This window comes from Hyaena hyaena, unplaced genomic scaffold (genome assembly GCF_003009895.1).
Source record: "Hyaena hyaena isolate Hyena2069 unplaced genomic scaffold, ASM300989v1 scaffold_174, whole genome shotgun sequence".
Taxonomy (NCBI): domain Eukaryota; kingdom Metazoa; phylum Chordata; class Mammalia; order Carnivora; family Hyaenidae; genus Hyaena; species Hyaena hyaena.
The window spans coordinates 1969667-1989209 of record NW_024080806.1 but is presented as its reverse complement, the minus strand read 5'-3'; the positions used below and the strand labels follow the sequence as shown (position 1 = coordinate 1989209).

Here is a 19543-nt window from a genome sequence, read left to right as displayed (position 1 = left end):
TCCCAACCAAAATACTGAATTACTTTGAATTGAATTATAAATCTCTAGTATTGTTTAATCTGTACCCAGGAAGTCATAAACATCTTCAGAGACACACCCTCCACATAGCAGTTTTCTTCCACCAAAGTTTTGGTACAAACAGTACAGAAGTTCAATCTTCAAAGACAATCACGAAATAATTTCAAGTAACTCAATTGCTGAAAGTGTTCATCTTATCCCCCAAACCACGTAACTGAAACTTGAAAAAACCTCCACAAAACCCAGAAAGTATCTATGTGAACAATGATCCAGAATGGTGAAATATCCATTCACCCCATTAAAAGGCATTACCGATACTTAAGAAACCTACATTCATCCAAATCTCACCTCGAGCTGACAAATGTATGGTAGATGAAACTAAAGACGGCCTGTGAAAAGGTATAGAAATCCAATCTCTTTCATAACCACCCTTCAGTCATTTATACTGCCACCAAACTAAGTAACAAAAAAGGCTGGTGAACTGGTAATCTTTTAAGTCTCAAAGAACTGAAATATCGGTATTTAACGATATCATTAATTTTGCACGTTAATATCACAACATTAAAGTTCTATGACCTAACCCCCTTACCTGCTTTTCAGTTTCAAATAGAAGAAATCCATAAGTCTCTTGAAGTTCTTCCTGAGTATAATTACTTGCTTTTTTTTCTTGGTAAAAAGTTTTGTACTGTACAAAGAGAAAATAATTGAATGCTATAAACATTTATTTTGCCTTAAAAATTAATTTTTAAAAATGCATCATCTGAATTCCTCCTGTTAAAAAACTAATGAAATTTATTATTTTTTTCTATTCCCTAGAATACATTCTTATTATCCTCCAAGGATTTCTTATCTCATCTGAAAGTAATAGCTGAAAAGAAAGAGGCTTATATACCAAAAATGATGGGTCTAGTTCTTTAAAGCTAAAATAAAACTAACACACAGACACAGTGTGTACCAAGCACCTCACCTCATTTAAGAAAATGTCATTTTTCACCAAAGTCACTTGACTGTACTGAAAACCATGCTCAGATGCAGAGTCCAAGTAAGAAGTATGAAGAATTGAAACTGCCCTCTGGAAGAGAGAGTCTGAACTCAAGGACACTGTCTCAAAAACTGTAAAACACAAACAAAAATAATGCAACTGTTTAAGATAACCACAGGATGGGGTTCAAAGTGGCACACTAAATATCTCTGAATACTTCATCTATTTCTTGCCTATGGAATGCAGACATTTATAATGTGTTCTGGGCGACCTTATCTGTACTGTCTTAAAAGACCTCTAACAGGAAGAATTTAATCTAAATGGAGGCGACCAGGGCACCTCCTGGGTGGCTCAGTCAGTTGGGTGTTTCACATCAGCGCACAGTTCGTGGGCTCGAGCCCCATGTTGGGCTCTATGCTGACAGCGTGGACCCTGGAGCTGGCTTTGGATTCTGAGTCTCCCTCTTTCTCTCTGTCCCTCCCCCACTCGTGCCCAGTCTCTCTCAAAAATAAACAAACGTTTAAAAAATTTTTTTAAATAGAAGTGAGTTATTAAAGGTGAATTACTTTCAATACAAGAGTAAAATAAACTCTGCTAGATCCCTCAGGCCTTCTGGTTTCAACTGCGCGCTGTAACCGCAGCCGGGGGAACAAGCACACTGAACGTGGAGGCGTCAAGGGGGTGATCAGCAGTCACTTAGACCAATGTTTCTTATTCTAAAGTTCTTTAAAACGTACGCCACATTTTGATAAACTTACCCTTCCCGTCTTCTCATCAAATCCCCAAGTGAGCCTGTTGGGTTCCTTTCAAGGGGCCGAATAGTGCACACTCCACAAACACATTAGAAAGCTTTGTATCTTTGGGGTTTCCTCACAGTCTAGACCATCTAGCGTCTATTGACTGAACTTTCCTTCCTACGGGTTATATTATTAGAAATTACTTTTTTCCATTTTCCCAAAATGAAACTTCGTTACTTTTTAGAAAATGCTTTTTGCAAATCCTATGCACACCCGTGCTATTCCAGAGATTCCACACCGTCCCTCTCTTCTCGTGAGAGGCAAGGTTCCTAACCCAGGGTTAACTGACTTGACGAATAAATCTCTTGATTTTACAAGTCCTTACTTTAGCCAAGAATTGGGCCTAATGAGTTCTCATAACATTTAACTATTTGTTCACTCCTATTTCTAGTCTCTTTAACAAGGTGGAGGTGGGGAGGTACAAACTAAGGACTGGAAGTTTTGGTCGTACTGTATAAATAAACCATTACTGAGGCTTCTTGCTTATGCCAGAACTCTGCCGATTACACTAAAGTTCAATAGTTAAAGGAAAACAAGCATTTTAATTAAAAATAATAAGAAACGGTAAAAAGCTAAACTATCGTAGAAATGGAAACAAACATTTCAGGCAAGTTAATTTGAACTAAATTGTCCTAACGCTTCAATTATCTAAGTAATTTAAAAATGCTTTAATAAACAAAATGTCCTAGTATCCAAAGTGAAAGACTGTACGTAGCACAGAAGGAAAGAAGGGAGGATGAATGAAACATTTAAGACATTCTGAAGTTCGCACACATCATCCATGATCCATAAACTGTTTTACTTTTTCTGTTTCCCTCTTTCCTTCAATAGCAGTGTACAAATGCTGTAACACATGGATATTCTTAAGAGGCTCGAATAGCAAACCACCAGGGATAATAATTAAAACGATAGCTTTATATAGCTACATTACTCAAACTGGGAAGCCTATGCCTTTGTGACTCTGTCTTACAAATGAAGTGCCCTGCTAGCCCAAATGCAAACCAGGGTTCCTCTAAAACTTCTACTTTGGGAAATTTTGTATTTCATATTTTTAAAAAGGCAAAATAATATTTAAAAATCTAAGTAAACTCTGAGGCTCAATATTTGAGAAACAGGTTGCTTACAGCGAAAGGAATAAAAGTTGTCACAGCTTTGGAAACGAACATTCTATGATTATCAACTCTCCAATCTCACAAGATGTTAATACGAAGACAAGTTTTTAATTTCATAAGTAATGAATACTATATATATATATCCACATTTTTGAGGGTCAGGTCACAATAAACTAAAAACTGAAAAATAGTGCAATTTGAAAAATAAAAACAGCCCATCTAATACAATATTTCCCAAATACATGTGGTCAGAGAACACTACCAGTGTGGGGAATACTGTTCTCAATAAAGCTATGAGTAGAGATGATGGTTAAAATAACAAGAGGAGGAGATGGAAACTGGGTGGCACAGTTGGTTAAGTGTCTGACTCTTGGTCTTGCCTCAGGTCATGTTCTCACGGTTCATGAGCTTGAGCCCCTCATCGGGCTCTATGCTAACAGTAAGGAGCCTGCTTGGAGTCCTATCTCTCCTTCTCTCTCCCCCTCCCCTGGTCCTCTGTCTCTCTCAAAATAAATAAATGAACTTTTAAAAAGTTAGGGGCGCCTGGGTGGCTTAGTCGGTTAAGTGTCCGACTTTCACTTAGGTCATGATCTCGTGGTTCGTGGGTTCGAGCCCCGCGTCGGGCTCTGTGCTGACTGCCAGCTCAGAGCCTGGAGCCTGTTTCAGTCTGTGACTCCCTCTCTCTCTGACCCTCCCCTGCTCACGCTGTCTCTCTCTCTCCTAGAAATAAATAAAAAATATTTTTAAAAAAAAGTTAAAAAAAATTAAAATAGAGGTGCCTGGGTGGCTCAGTTGGTTAAGCAGCTGACTTTGGCTCAGGTCATGATCTCGGTTTCTGAGTTCGAGCCCCGCATGAGGTTCCATGCTGACAGCTAAGAGCCTGGAGCTTGCTTCCGATTCTGTGTCTCCTTCTCTCTCTGCACCTCACCTGCTCACACTCTGTCTCTCTCTCTCTCTCAAAAATAAATAAATGTTATAAAAAAATCTTTAAATAAAAATTTAAAAAATTTAAAAATTTAAAAAATAAAATAAAATGTAGGAAATGACTGTGTGCTAACATGTTTTTATTCCTAAAACTATTTATGTTTAAAAATGCTTCCTCTTTAAGTCAGCATTTTCCAAACAGCAACATATTTATAAAAGTAATAATTTTACAGTTAGCAGGACAAGCATGTCCACAGTGTAATTGTTAGAAATCTACAGTAAATCTTGAATCTTTCATGATTTCATAACAAACGACCTCAATTATACTCTCAAGAAAGCACAAATTTCCTGCTCCACAGCTAAGGAGATAGACAAGCATTTTATCAAGACATTATTTGACATTACCTCTTCTTGAACAACGTACTCCCACTTAAGAATCTCGCTAGTATATAGAATGGTATGAGTACTAAATGTCTCGCTAGTATATAGAATGGTATGAGTACTAAATGGATGGCCACATTTTTGCTGAGCAATACACATGCTTCATTTAAATATTCAAGGTTATCAGAATATTAAGAGAACGAAGAGGGGGCTATTCTACCAAGAAACACTAAAAACAACTTGAAAAATTCTTGTCTGTAACATGGAGAAAATTTAAATTCAATCACAATGGCTCTAGACATTGAGTTAATATTCCTTCCTGTAGCACCTAGATTTGGGCACATTTCTACTAGTTGTGGATTCAGTGTTGAAAGTTAAGTCAAGCCTGGCACAAAAACAGACACTCAGATCAATGGAACAGAAGGGAGAACCCAAAAGTGAAACCTCAAACATACGGCCAACTAATCTTTGACAAAGCAAGAAAGAATTTCCAATGGAAAAAAGACAGTCTCTTCAGCAAATGGTGCTGGGAAAATTAGACAGCGACATGCAGGAAAATGAAACCAGACCACTTTCTTACATCATACACAAAAATAAATTCAAAATGGAGGGAAGACCTAAATGTAGGACAGGAAACCAGCAAAATCCTAGAGGAGAAAGCAGGCAAAAACCTCTTTGACCTCGGCCACAGCAACTTCTTACTCAACACGCCTCCAGACACCAGGGAAACAAAAGCAAAAATGAATTATTGGGGCCTCATCAAAATAAAGTTTCTGCACAGAAAAGGAAACAATCAGCAAAACTAAAAGGTAACCGATGGAATGGGAGAAGATATTTGCAAACAACGTATCAGATAAAGGGTTAGTATCTAAAATCTATAACTTACCAAACTCAACACCCAAAAAACAAATAATCCAGTGAAGAAATGGGCAAAAGACATGAATAGACACTTCTCCAAAGCAAACATCCAGATGGCCAACAGACACATGAAAAAATGCTCAATATCACTCATCATTAGGGAAACACAAAATAAAACCACAATGAGATACCACCGTACACCAGTCAGAATGGCTAACGTTAAGAACTCAGGCAACAGAGGTTGGCGAGGATGCAGAGAAAGAGGATCCACTTGCACTGCTGGTGGGAATGCAAACTGATGCAGCCACTCTGGAAAACAGTGTGGAGGTTCCTGAAAAAATTAAAAATAGAACTACCCTACAACCCAGCAAATACACTACTAGGTATTTATCCAGGGGATACAAGTGTGCTGTTTCAAAGAGGCACATGCATGCCAATGTTTATACCAGCACTAATGACAATAGCCAAAGTATGGAAAGAGCCCAAATGTCCATTGATGGATGGATGGAGAAAGAAGATGTGATACATATATACAATGGAGTATTACTCAGCAATCAAAAAGAATGAAATCTTGCCACCTGCAACTATGTGGATGGAACTAGAGGGTATTATGCTAAGCGAAATTAGTCAGAGAAAGATAAATACCATATGACTTCACTCATATGAGGAATTTAAGATACAAAACAGATGAACATAGGCGAAGGGAAGGAAAAATAATATAAAAACAAGGAGGGGGACAAAAGATACTCTTAAATACAGAGAACTGAGGGTTGTTGCTGGAGGGGTTGGGGTGGGGGGATGGGCTAAATGGGTGAGGGGTATTAAGGAAGACACCTGTGGGGAAGAGCAGTGGGTGTTATACATAGGGATGAATCACTGGAATCTACTCCTGAAATCATTATTGCACTATATGCTAACTAACTTGGATATAAATTTAAAAAAAAGAAAAAAGTTAAGTCAAGCTTGACACAAGCTGGATTCTGCTCAAAGTACCCTATATTTATCTCCCTCTTTCTTTTTTTTTTTTTTTTAAATGTTTTATTTATTTCTAGGAGAGAGAGAGAGAGACAGCGTGAGCAGGGGAGGGTCAGAGAGAGAGGGAGTCACAGACTGAAACAGGCTCCAGGCTCTGAGCTGGCAGTCAGCACAGAGCCTGATGCGGGGCTCGAACCCACGAACCGCGAGATCATGACCTAAGTGAAAGTCGGACGCTTAACCGACTAAGCCACCCAGGCACCCCAATCTCCCTCTTTCTTAAAAGCCATCAGAGATACTGAGTGTCTGTTTTTGGACACCTCTTTCTGTTTTTAACTTCTAATAAGAGGAATTAGAAAATTATAAACCAACCCCTGCTGCTATGGCACAAGTATCTGTTTTCCATTCTGTAAGCATCTAGTCCGAAAGGAAATAATGAGATGAACTAATGGCAACAACTTCAGTGTCACAACAACTGTTCACACAAATCAGCCCCCAAACTCTCTACACTGCCCCAAACTCTCATGACCACATCCCCTGTGTGTATGTTATGCAGGAGCATTCATCAAAGACAGATATACTCAGAACCTAACATCACCTGCCACTAAAGGCCCTTGGCCCTTATTAGTATTCCCTATAGACAGGCTGTAACCCACCCCTGGTAACACGACTGATGCCTCCATCCTCCATCCAGTCTAAGCTGGCCCTTTGATAGTTGCTGACAAAGAGCCCATTCCTTAATCACCTGATCCTAAAATGTATTACCTTTACTTTTCAGACATTAAGGGATTGCCAGTCTAAGATTAGTACTTTTTTACAGCACAATTTGGCAGGACCTAACAGAAACTTAAATGTGTATACCGAATAACGATTCCACTTCCGGGAATCTACTCCTTAGACATACTAGCCTGAGAGCACAGGCTACATGTACGAGGGTATTCCATGCACCTGTACCTGTAATAACAAAAACACTGGAGATAACCAACTAACTACTATCAATAAGGAAACACTATATAACTACTGAATAAAAATCAAGTAAATCCATATATACTGACATATAAAAATATCCATTACATACTGAGTAAATAACATGCATTACATAATATCATTTTGGTTAAAAAAAAAAAAACAAAAAAACCCAAACATTAAAAATACGTGTTTGAGCATTTACAGAAAAAGATGTAGAAACATGGGAAACCAAACTGTTAACAGTGCTTAAACCAACAGTTACTGAAGTAGAAGTGGATAAAGGGGAACTTCTACTTGTTACCGTATATGTATTACTACAATTGAGATTTTCTTACATAAGCATGTAGTACTTCCACTATTTAAAATATCTCAATTCAAAATCAAGCAAAATGAATCATAACTTCAAAGAAATACAAATAGAGAAATGTGACAATTCCCTTGAACATATACCTTTTTTGATGCCATTTGAAAATTTAATCATGTTAATTTTGGATTAATGATTTTTTTGATTAATGAAATTTGATTCATTTGATTAATGAAACTGGAAATTATGTTTTTTAAAAAAATTCTTTCATTTTACATGATCAAAAGTAAAAGTTTTTAATTCTACTGTTCTACTTTGGATTTGTTAGTAATAACTCATAGCATTTAGTTTAATACCCACTCTTTTCTGATATGAACCCTGGCTCGGTCTTCTCTAAGAGAGAATGTAGCTGGGAGGGTGGTCTTAATTCATTTTCACCAAGTACACCCCCAGAATTCTTGACATAGTCCTGTTCTCTGTTAGTTTCATAATTGCTAAAATGAGAAAAGAAAAAAATGAAATCATAAAGCAAATAGTTCTATTTACGACATATTTACCATATAAACAAATGTTTACTGAACATCTAATTTACATTAAGCACAATTCTGTAATGTTTACTACCTTTGACAGGTCTCCAGGGCTAAGGGCTAAATTTGCTCCATAAGCAGTAACACACATAAAATGAAATGCCTTTTCTTTAATATTCTTTAAGTTCTAAAGAAAATTCTGTTCATAGAAATAAGTTATGCTTATAGGAATCACTTTTGCCTCATTAAAGAAAAAAAATCTTTTGAAATGAAGAGTAGAGATTATAGAACTGCTGCATGTTCTACTGGTTGAAAATAACGAAATCCAATAGAATACAATTAAAATCTCTCCCCACCCCCAAATAAGCATATGATTCATCCAATCTTTAAAAACTATTATTGGTGCCTATTACATACACAGTACCATGCTCTACCCAGGATTTATCAAGACAACTGAGAAACTGTCTCTACAATGAAAGCTTAGACTAGAAAAGGAAGATGAACCTGTACAGAAACCGGTACTATAAATGTGTGGGAGAATCTAGAACACAATGTAGTGGATGCATAATAGGGAGTTCATTAAGATGGGGAATGTCAAGATGTTTCAGAGGCATTGACACTTGAAGTCTGAGTAGGTACTCAAATAATAAAGCCAAAAGAAGGCTGGCCCGTAGGTTTTCTAGACAACAGAAACAGTAGGAGCAAAGAGACAGATTATGCTTAAAAGGAACTGTGGGTAGTTAATTTGAAGAATTCAATATGCTTCACACAAAAATTAGCATATTTTTACTTTTATAATAATACACCTTTTTTCAAAAAGGATTTGAGGCAAAATTGTGTGGATATATTCAAGATTCTTCAGAAAAAGTGGCAATACTGACAATATTCATTCATTAAGCAAACAGGTCATTCACGTCAAGAGGAGAGAATTAAATTGGGAATCAGGAGACCAGGATGGTAAGCCTACCAGCAACTTGTTTTAAGACGTTAGTGTTATGACACTGTTGACTGCCTTTCCAAATATCATGCCCCGTTCTCTTTCCTTCCTCCAAACCACAATTTTGTTTAGGTATTAGGTGCTTTAGGAGAGGCTTGGGGGGTGGGGAGTGGAGAGAAGTTAAGCTCATTATGGTCTCTGGCCAATGAGATGTGAATGGATGTCAGCAGAGAGAATTCTGAAGGAAAAAAAATGCATTCTCCCCATCTCCATCTTCTTCTAGCCTTAAGGCCTCATCTTCAGATGTGTTTGCCGCCTTGAATTCCTTGCAACCAGGATGGGATTGATCAGTGGGCACATTAAGGGTGGAACAAAACAGAATCTCAATCACTGAAGAAGTCCTTGAACTGCTGAACAAATTCACCTGGAGCTGCCCTGCCTCTCAATCTTTTGAGAAGTGAAAAAATAAGTGGTCCTTTATTGTTTAAACCACCTTCACTGGCAACTGAAAACACACTATTAACTTGGCTAAATCATTTATTTTAAATTCTCATTTAGTTGGAATTTTTTTTTTAAATATTTTTTATTTATTTCTAGGAGAGAGAGACAGAGAGACAGCGTGAGCAGGGGAGGGTCAGAGAGAGAGGGAGTCACAGACTGAAACAGGCTCCAGGCTCTGAGCTGGCAGTCAGCACAGAGCCCGATGCGGGGCTTGAACCCACGAACCGTGAGATCATGACCTAAGCGAAAGTCGGACACTTAACCGACTAAGCCACCCAGGCGCCCCTCATTTAGTTGGAATTTTATTTTTAATGTTTATTTACTTTTGAGAGAAAGATGGGCGGGGGCAGAGAGGAGGAGACAGAACCTGAAGATGGCTCCAGGCTTTGAGCTGTCAGCTCAGCGCCTGACACAGGGCTCGAACCCACAAAATGTGAGAACACGACCTGAGCCCTAAGTCGGATGCTTAACTGACTGAGCCTCCCAGACGCCCTGAAATTATCCTTCAAAAAAGCTCCTTTCAGTTCTAAAACTGTGACTTTACAAACTGCCTTACTGAAGGCCTGTTATGAGGCATTGTGCACGGCACTAGATAATTTATCTAATTCCTCTTTTGTTACCATGCATGGAGACATTTATCTTAGTAAGTATTTATTAGCAAGAAATCACAAAAGCTAATATTATAACTTCTGTGAAAACGTGAAACCTAAAAGATAAGGGTTTTTAAAGACTTTGATTCCCACCTATTCCACAAGACTTACCTTCCTCCCACACACAAGGGAAAAAATACCCTTGACTCAGATCACTCCTAATGTAATTTCCCTTATTTTATACAAAGTCTGATTTTCACACCCCTCCACCACTTCAAGTTTTTCTCACATTGAACCCCCCCAATCTAGCTTCTCTGATGACTTAAAATTTTTCCACCCTGCAATAATCATTTTTCACTAGTGTTCCACAGATATTTATCAAAGTCCTGCTCTATGTACCGGTCTGGGCTGGGACTAGGAATACAGGAAAAAAATGGGAGACTGTGTATCTACCTGAAAGAGTGTTTATTAACATTTAGGTCATAATTTCAGAATGGTGTGTGAAAGTTCTATTCAGGACAAGCTCCTCTTCCATGGAACAGGTAATTAAGGGCACACATTTTGTAGTCAGAAGGACTTGGCAAGACAAGATTCTGAATCTAGGTCTTTTTAGCTTTGTGACTCTAAGAAAGCTACTTAATCTTTCTTCACCTTTTTAAAAATAAATTTCATCAAAGCATATACACTAAATAAAAAGCTGAATACCAGTAGTCTTATCAATCACTGCCCTTACCCTCCCGGGGAGACCTGATTTCCATTCTTCTTAGGCAACCACTTTCAACTTTAGCTGTATCTTCTGGTATAACTTCATGTTTCTAAATACAATAGCTGTATAAACTCATTATGCTAATTTTGCTACATCAGGATTCAATGTTTCACTAAGCTGTATGCATTAATCATAGCTGGGCTACACTGGGTAGTCAATTTTCTTTTTTCTTTTTCTTTTTTTTTTATTTTTAATGTTTATTTATTTTTGAGAGAGACAGAAAGTGAGCAGGCGAGGGGCAGAGAGAGATGGAGACATAGAATCCAAAGCAGGCTCCAGGCTCTGAGCTGTCAGCAAAGAGCCTGATGTGGGGCTCGAACTCACATACTGCGAGATCAAGACCTGAGCCGAAGTCGGACGCCCAACCGACTGAGCCACCCAGGCACCCCTCAATTTTCTTTTTTAAATGATGTTTCATTTTTCTGAATTTAAAATTGTCTCTGTTTAAAATTCTCCTTGAGAACCCAAAATCTCCTCCGAACAAATAGATACATTAAGTGTTTTTGGAGACCTCATTTGTGCAGCAATACATTGCCCAGCTTCAATCTGAAGCCGTGCTCTCCAATAAACCAGAAAGCTTTGTGCCCTTGCTGGGAGATGCTAAGATACAACACTGATGTGTAAATGTTCAGCACAATCCCAGTTTGCAAAAACCGATGACCTGACTCTAAAATTTACAAAGGATATAGAACTGCCAAAACAATTTTAGACAAAAGAGCAAATTTAAGGGATTCACCATCTGATTTCAAGAATTACTGGGGCCCCTGGGTGGCTCAGTCGGTTAAGCCTCCAACTTCGGCTCAGGTCATGATTTCATGGTTCGTGGATTTGAGCCCCACGTCGGGCTCTGTGCTGACAGCCAGCTCAGAGCCTGGAGGCTGCTTCAGATTCTGTGTCTCCCTCTCTCTCAGAAATAAATTTAAAATTTTTTTTTTAATTTTTAAAAAATTAAAAAAAGAATCACTAAAAAGCTAATGTAGGTATGACTGTGGTGCTCCAACAATAATACATACAGATCAGTGGAACAGCATGAGCTCAGAATCTGTCACCCAATATAGTCCAACAGGAAAAGAATATCGTCACAACAGTTGGTGCTATAACCACCAACACAGGGAAAAAAACAAAAACAAAAACCCAAAAAACAAAAAACCCATGAACCTCAACCCCTACCTCAAACCATAAAATTCAACTGGAAATGAATTACAGACATAAACATAACAGCTAACACGAGGAACTTTCTAGGAAAAGATCACAAGAAAAAAATCATGACCAGGGGACAGGTTAAGATTGCTGAGGGCATAAAAATCAGTTACCATAAGTAAGAAAAACTGATACACTGGACTTCATGAAAATTATAAAACCTTCTGAACTTCAGAAGACATCATTAAGAAATTAAAATATTTCTGAAGGACCTGTGTCCAGAATATACAAAGAACTCTTAAACACACTTCACAAAGAACATACTAACAGCAAGTACGTACGTGGGAAAATGGTCAACGTTATTAGTTATCAGAGAAGTGCTACTTGCCCACCAGAATGGCTGAAATTAAAAAGACAGAGAATACTAAGTGTTGGCAAGGATGAGGAACCTCTGGAACTCTCCTACATTCCTGGTAGGAATATAAAGCTATATAGCCAATTGGAAAAATGTTTTGTCAGTTTCTTACAATGTTAAATATATACCTACTTTATGGCCCAGCAATTTTATTCCTACATGTTTTCCCAATAAAAACGAAACATATGTCCACAAAAAAAGATTTGTATATGAACTTTCAGGGCACATAAGCTAAAACTGGAAACAACCTAGATGTTCCTGATAGGTGAATGGGTAAACTACGGTCTTTTTATACAATATACTATTCTACTCAGTGATTAAAAAAAAAAAAACAAACCTGATGACACACTATGAACCTCAAAAACATTAAACTGGACGAGAGAAATCAGACATAAAAAAGAACACACTGTAGGATTCATACATATATGAAGTTCTAGAACTGGCAAAACTAATCTGTAGTGATAATCATATCAGCGGTTGTTGGTGGGGGGCAGGAGCAGGCAGTAATAGAAAAACTGACTGCAAGTAGGCAGGAAGGAACTTTCAGGGGTGATGGAAATATACTATATTTTTATGGATGTGTTGCTTACAGGGTGCACACATTTACCAAAATTCTCTGAACTATATACTTAAAATGTGTTTAGCACCAAATATGGATATGGGATACTATGTAATATCTGACCAAAATCCAGTAACATTACAGTGTGACCATAAAAAAACTCATCTCAAGAGCCCCATGTTTAATAAAAACCCCGAAACCCTACTTATAAATGACATAAGTTAAATTATAATGAAATTTAAAATATTTGAACTGAATGACAATGAAAACATCGATCTAAACTTAGACACATGTAAAATACCTACAAGAAAAAAAAAAGCCTACAAGAAAACCATTAATTTTAAATGTACATGTTAAAGAAAAACATTTGAAAATCAGTGAACTAAAGAGTCAATTCAAGAACTTAGAAAACAGAGAAGCAGTAAATTCAAAGAAAATAAGGAAAGCAAATAAGCAATAAGGATTAGAAGTTAATTGAATAGAAGAAAAAAGAACCACAGAGCAGGAAAAATAAAGATTAGTTCTTTGGGGGGGCGGGGGAAGGATATATCTTCAGTCAAAAATTTTTAAAAAGGCACATAAAAATGGGGCGCCTGGGTGGCTTAGTCGGTTAAGAGTCCGACTTTCGCTTAGGTCATGATCTCGCGGTTCGTGGGTTCGAGCCCCGCGTCAGGCTTTGTGCTGACTGCCAGCTCAGAGCCTGGAGCCTATTTCAGAGTCTGTGTCTCCCTATCTCTCTGAGCCTCCTCTGCTCGCTCTGTCTCTCTCTCTCTCTCCTAGAAATAAATAAAAATATTTTTTAAAAAAAAGGCACATAAAACTACACTGGGAATAAAAAAGTATGATTTAGAGATACTTTAAAACAGGAAATATAAAAATTTTATAACAAAAAATGAATAGAAAAAAATGGAAGAATTTCCTAGAAATAATTTATCATAACCTACTTAAATAGAAAACCAGAACATATATATATAACTACTAATAACTGATACTGCTGTTGCTATAGATATATAAATGTCCTACCCAGAAATTTTCCACATTAAAATTTTTCTAACAGAAGAGGGAAAAGTCTTCTTGTTTCATAAGGGTAGCACAACCCTGACAGAGAAACCAGTAAAGGACAGCTGTAACATAAAATTCTGAGGCAACATCACCAATGAAAATTGATGCAAAAATCTTAAAACCTAAACTAGATAAATAATGCATGCCTAGAATGCAAGCAAGGCTTATTAACTTTACAAAATCTATTCATGTAATTCATCAAACTAAGGGATTAAAGAAAAACTTATGACCTGGTAGACAGCAAAAGTATCCCATAAAGTTCTACAGCCACTTGTTATTAAAAGAAAATGTATAGTAAACAGATTACTTTCCAAGATAAAAGGATAAAAACAAAATATCCTACCAATATAATGGTGGGACATTAAAAAAAAAAAAAGGTACTCTCAGGGTGCCTGGGTTAGTCTTTTTAATTTTTTTAAAATGTTTTATTAATTTTTGAGAGAGAGAGACAGAGAGACAGACAGCGTGAGCGAGCAGGGAAGGGTCAGAGAGAGAGGAAGCAGGCTCCAGGCTCCAAGCTAGCTGTCAGCACAAAGCCCGACGAGGGGCTTAAACCCAGGCACTGTGAGATCATGACCTGATGAAGTTGGATGCTTAACTGAGCCACCCAGGTGCTCCCTGGATTGCTTAATCTTTTGAGGGTCCAACTCTTGGTTTTGACTTGGGTCATGATCTCAAGGTCGCAGGATCAAACCCACTCAGTGTGGAGCCTGCTTGAGATTCTCCCTCTCCGCCTCCCCCATATGTAAACATTAAAAAAATGTACTCTCTTTAAAACTGAGAAGACAGTGATACCTACTAACAACTTCTAAGTAACTCTACAATTTTAGTGGGCAATTCTTTGGTGGAAGTTTCCTTTCATTTACTGATCCCCTGGAGTTTGTTTCCTCAAGAATGGCTCATGTTGGGGGCGCCTGGGTGGCTTAGTTGGTTAAGCGTCCGACTTTCGCTTAGGTCATGATCTCACGGTTCGTGGGTTCAAGCCCCGCATCGGGCTCTGTGCTGACTGCCAGCTCAGAGCCTGGAGCCTNGTAAAATGATGAAGTTATTATAAAGGTGAAATAATATTTATCACAAAGACTACATTTCAGGCTCTATGAACTAATTATATAATTTATCCCCACAAAATTCTGAGGTAGGTGTTATACCAAGTTTACAAATAAAGAAGCTCAACAAAATTAAGTATCTTGGCAAAAGATACAGAAATAACATGAGACAGGGGCGCCTGGGTGGCTTAGTCGGTTAAGCGTCTGACTTTCGCTTAGGTCGTGATCTCGCGGTTCGTGGGTTCGAGCCCCGCCTCAGGCTCTGTGCTGACTGCCAGCTCAGAGCCTGGAGCCTGTTTCAGAATCTGTGACTCCCTCTCTCTCTGACCCTCCCCTACTCATGCTGTCTCTCTCCTAGAAATAAATAAAAAAAATAAAAATAAAAAAAATAAAAAAAAAAAGAATGGCTCATGTTGAAGCATCTGGGTGGCTCAGTCAGTTGAGACTCCAAATCTTGATTTCTGCTCAGGTCATGATACCAGAGGCAGAGGACTCTGGTAAATTTTTACATGCTCACCAGCAGTGTGTGGGAAGTTGTAACTTCTCCACATCAATGCTGACACTTATTATCTGATTATAGTCATTCTAGTAGGTATGGAAATGATATATTTATTTCTAAGTTTATGTTGGAATTTTAGGTTATACTTTTCACCTACTTCAAGAGGCCCATAAGCTTTTTCCTAAAGGGCCAGACAGTAAATAGTTTAGGATTGTGAGCCATATAGTCTGTCACAAATACTCAATGCTGCTGGTGAAGCAGCCATAGACAATGTGTACGTGAACAGAAATGAGCATGTTCTAATAAAACTTCATTTAGAAAAACAGGTGAGACCACAGGCAGCAGATTGCCCACCCCTGATTTAATCTGTACCAACATTCTCAGGGTTTTTTTCATCATCTGTAGAAAACTGTGGTACATATCCCCCAACCTGAGCCTTTTCTTACAGATTTTTATCAGTTAACTACTGCTTAGTAACAAGCCATCTCAAAATTCAGCAGCTTATAACCACCGTCATTTACTAATGCTCACATTTCTACAATGTTGGCTGAATTAGGCTTAGTTCAGCTGGGGTAGCCCTGATCCATGTCTCTCCCATTTTCCTTTCACCAATGAACTAAGCAGGTTTTTCTCATGGAAATGGCAGGGGTGCAGAGAACAAACGGAGAATACCCAAGTCCTCATAAGGTTTATCAGGCCTGAAACTAACATACTGTTATTTCTACCTGATATTGCCCAAACCAAGTCATATAGCCAAACTCAAAGGCAAGGGGGAAGGAAAGATATCCTATCCCTCTAGTAGGAAGAAATGCAGAGCCATGGCAGGAATGCAAGAGTAGAGCAGAGCTCTGGGGTTCATAATGCAATTGATGGTGGCGATGGTTGTACATCCTTGTGAATATACCAAAAGCCAATTAATTAAAAACGTAATAATAAAATATTACATTAAAAAACAAGAAAGAAATGCAATCTACCACAGTATCACTGTAAGGATGTTGTGCATATTCTTGTTTCTCATTTTTAAACAAGATGAATTGTCCTGGACCAGCAGAAGGTTCAGGATATAGGCAGGGGCAGAGCAGTTTTCAGTTTTCTTAATTTAGGAGTTCCCCTAAAACTTGGATGTTCCTGCACCCAAGGATTTTTGAAAAAATAATATGGTGTCTTTGTTGCCAATCCTTTTCCAACCAGCAAGTGTACTCTGGATCAGGAGTACTTCCAGCTCTGTCTTCCTCTTTAAGACCACTATTACTAAGAGACACATCCCTTGCTTTCCAAGGTAAAATACTCACTTCTAAGAGTATTTTGCTAGCTCGTTTTAAGATCTCTGGGCCACCCGGGCACTTTCCAATTCCTCTCTGCTTTCTTTAATGGACACTATATGGCTGTTCCGGTCCCAGTCTGGCAGGCAGCAACTCTCTCTTAGGACGGGACTGCTTCCAGGACTGAATGGCTGCTGGAGATTTCTGAACTATGCCCCCTCTGCATGACTCTGCCTTTCCTCACAGAACTGCTGGGGCTTCCCAACAGTACTTGCGTGTATTTTCAAGTTTATGGGGCTTTTCTTCCCCCTCCTGTACTTGTTCAAAATGTAGTTTGAGAACCGCCCCTCAGCCCCCCATTCTTTACAGAAGTAGAATGATTAAGAACTAATCTGGTCTTGTTCCTTTTGGAACTATACATTCAATCTGATGATTAGGTTTCATCCCGACTCTCCTTCAGGGCATCAGACAGAAGACCCATTCAACCCAGAAACTCACACCTTCTAGTTCTGGGACCAGATGGTGGTTTCCTCCCACTGTGGAAGGCAAAAGACCTCCTTGACTGGTCCTCTACTTTTCTTATCTTCTCACTCTTATTTTCTAATGCTTGTGGCTGTTTTATTTTGTTGGGAGAGTTCTTCAGCTTTATTATCCAATCCTTATATATTTCTTCCTGCTATTACAGAGCCCTTTTCTAAATAATTTGTTTTTTATTATTATTTTTTTAAATTTATTTCTGAAAGAGCGAGCGAGCAAGCGAGCAGGGGATGGTCAGGGAGAGGGAGACACAGAATCTGCAGCAGGCTCCAGGCTCTTGAGCTAGCTGTCAGCAAAGAGCCCGACGTGGGGCTTGAACCCACGAACCGAGAGATCATGACCTGAGCCGAAGTCGGACGCTTAACTGACTGAGCCACCCAGGCACCCCTAATTTCTGTTTTTTAAAAAATAGAACCTTTTCTTCTTTCATGGATGTCATATCTTTTCTTTTCTAAAGATAACTATAGTTTCATTTGGTTGAAGTTTCTTCTGTTAACTGCAGTAAGCCTATTTCTACCAGGCTCCTTTTATTTCCTACTTGTTTATTCCTTTTGGTTTCTTTTATGTTAGAGACTCGCACCAATTGGTTGGTGACCCTTGGCTGTCCATGTACGTGTACATGTGAGGCACTGGAAGCTCACTGAGAGTCTGGTGCACAAACAGTGCTTCCTGAGCAGCAGCCGCTACTCTCTCATGTGATCTGATGGTGAAGAGGTATTGAATCGGGCAAACTCCCAAAGTCCGTATCTATTCAATACTTTGCGATGGGTTGGCAAGCTTCCCCGAAAAAGACTCCTTTAGTATCTTGTTCAGAGGGAGCATAAGCTTGACTATTAGCTCTGGGAATCACACAGGAAGGCAGCTCTGGGCTTCACCATCCAGTATGCTGGCTTTCACTTAACCTTCATGTTCATTTAGGTGCTCTGCCCCTACCTCCGCTGTCTGAGCCCAGTGAATGTCTCCCGGGTGTGAACCTTCAGTCCTCTCTCTCCGTGTAGACAGCTGTCTGGGCGCGGGCAGTAGGGAAAGGAATCCAGAGCACCAAAACTACAAAAATCATCACTCAAACCTTCTATTTTCCACTCCTCCCTTCATTCCCGCCTTGACAAGTACTTGGTACTTCTAAATCCCGAGCCGCTGCCACACTGCCTGGTAGGAACATGCTTGTTCCTCGTTGGCTTCCCTGTCTTCAGCCTTCAGCATCCTCTAATCCACAAAGTCACTTATCAGTTGACAATCTTCTTTCTAGTTTCCCAAAGCTGATTTCACCTGGAATCTACTTTCCCATTCTCTTTTCGTGGATTTACATCTTTATTCTTTTACTATAACCTCAGTGGGATTTCCAGACGGTGTGTATACAATTGGACATGTTAAACTACAAGTGTCTACTTAATGTAAGTCTTAATTTCTTCAATTATAAAATGTGGACTATATCCTCTAACTCTGGTAGTTACTATTACCAGCGATTGTCACTTTAACTTTTATAAAGACTTCATTTACTTAAATGTACTGACCACAGACCTAAGTACATATCAAATACCCAATAAATATTTCACGTAAAAAGAATTACTTTTAGTGCAATATACTCAATAAGCATGTCCTCATAACATAAAAAGTACAATCTCAGGTAGATCTTCAATGACATTTCTCTCAAAAGCACTTTGTTCCTTCCTTTCAGAGTACTTAGGATTCTCAATCACATATTCATAATTACTTCAGTAACGTCCACTTCCCTAGGGAACCAAGCCCAATGAGAGCAGAGACCATTTCTGCTTCGTTTACCTCTGAGTACTCAGCAACCAGACCAATGCCTGGCATACAGTAAATATGTGTTTGGTAACTAACCAAAAGAGTAAATAATATTTAGGCTATTTCATCTGTCCCAAACTCAATAAAAGGAAGAGTTTCCCAACTTTTTACTAAAGCAGTCAAATGCTAGTACCAAAGTCTGACTAGGAAAACCTAAAAAAAGAAACTAAAGATTTCTCTCTCTTATGAACGCTGATACTAAAATCCTAAAATACATGCACTGGCAAAGACAATCCATCCGGATATGTAAATGATAACATATATCAATTCAGATTCATTATAAGATTAAAAATTGGTTCAGTAAATAGGAAATCCATACAATTAACTAACAACATCGATAGGTAGAAGTAAAACAACCACAGAGAGGCTGCTGGGTGCTGAGATGAGGTAGAAGAGGAGCCAAATGGCAGACTGTCGAAACAAAGTTATCTTACTTACATTTATATAAATTATAAAACCTGTTTATATTACAATGCTTTATAATGTGCAAATTTTGTTGCTGCAGAGTATTTTTTTCTAATTTATGGATTATTTTTTTTTTTAATGTTTTTTTTTTTTTTTTTTTTTTTTTTT

At 38.4% G+C, this 19543-nt stretch overlaps 1 protein-coding gene and 1 non-coding gene across 2 annotated transcripts in view; one reads left to right on the top strand and one right to left on the bottom strand.

Moving 5' to 3' along the window:
• Positions 1–19543, bottom strand: part of TASOR2 (transcription activation suppressor family member 2) — a 110496-nt gene that overhangs the window by 51848 nt on the left and 39105 nt on the right. Inside the window, exons 5-7 of the mRNA XM_039240397.1 lie at positions 7681–7814; positions 986–1131; positions 608–703 (exon numbers count right to left, since the gene is read on the bottom strand). Of these exons, the coding sequence (XP_039096328.1) occupies positions 608–703; positions 986–1131; positions 7681–7814 (376 nt within the window). The remainder of the gene's footprint in view (positions 1–607; positions 704–985; positions 1132–7680; positions 7815–19543) is intronic.
• On the top strand, positions 15041–15125 carry TRNAE-UUC. Its single transcript has one exon. It is a non-coding gene; the product is annotated as a tRNA-Glu (tRNA).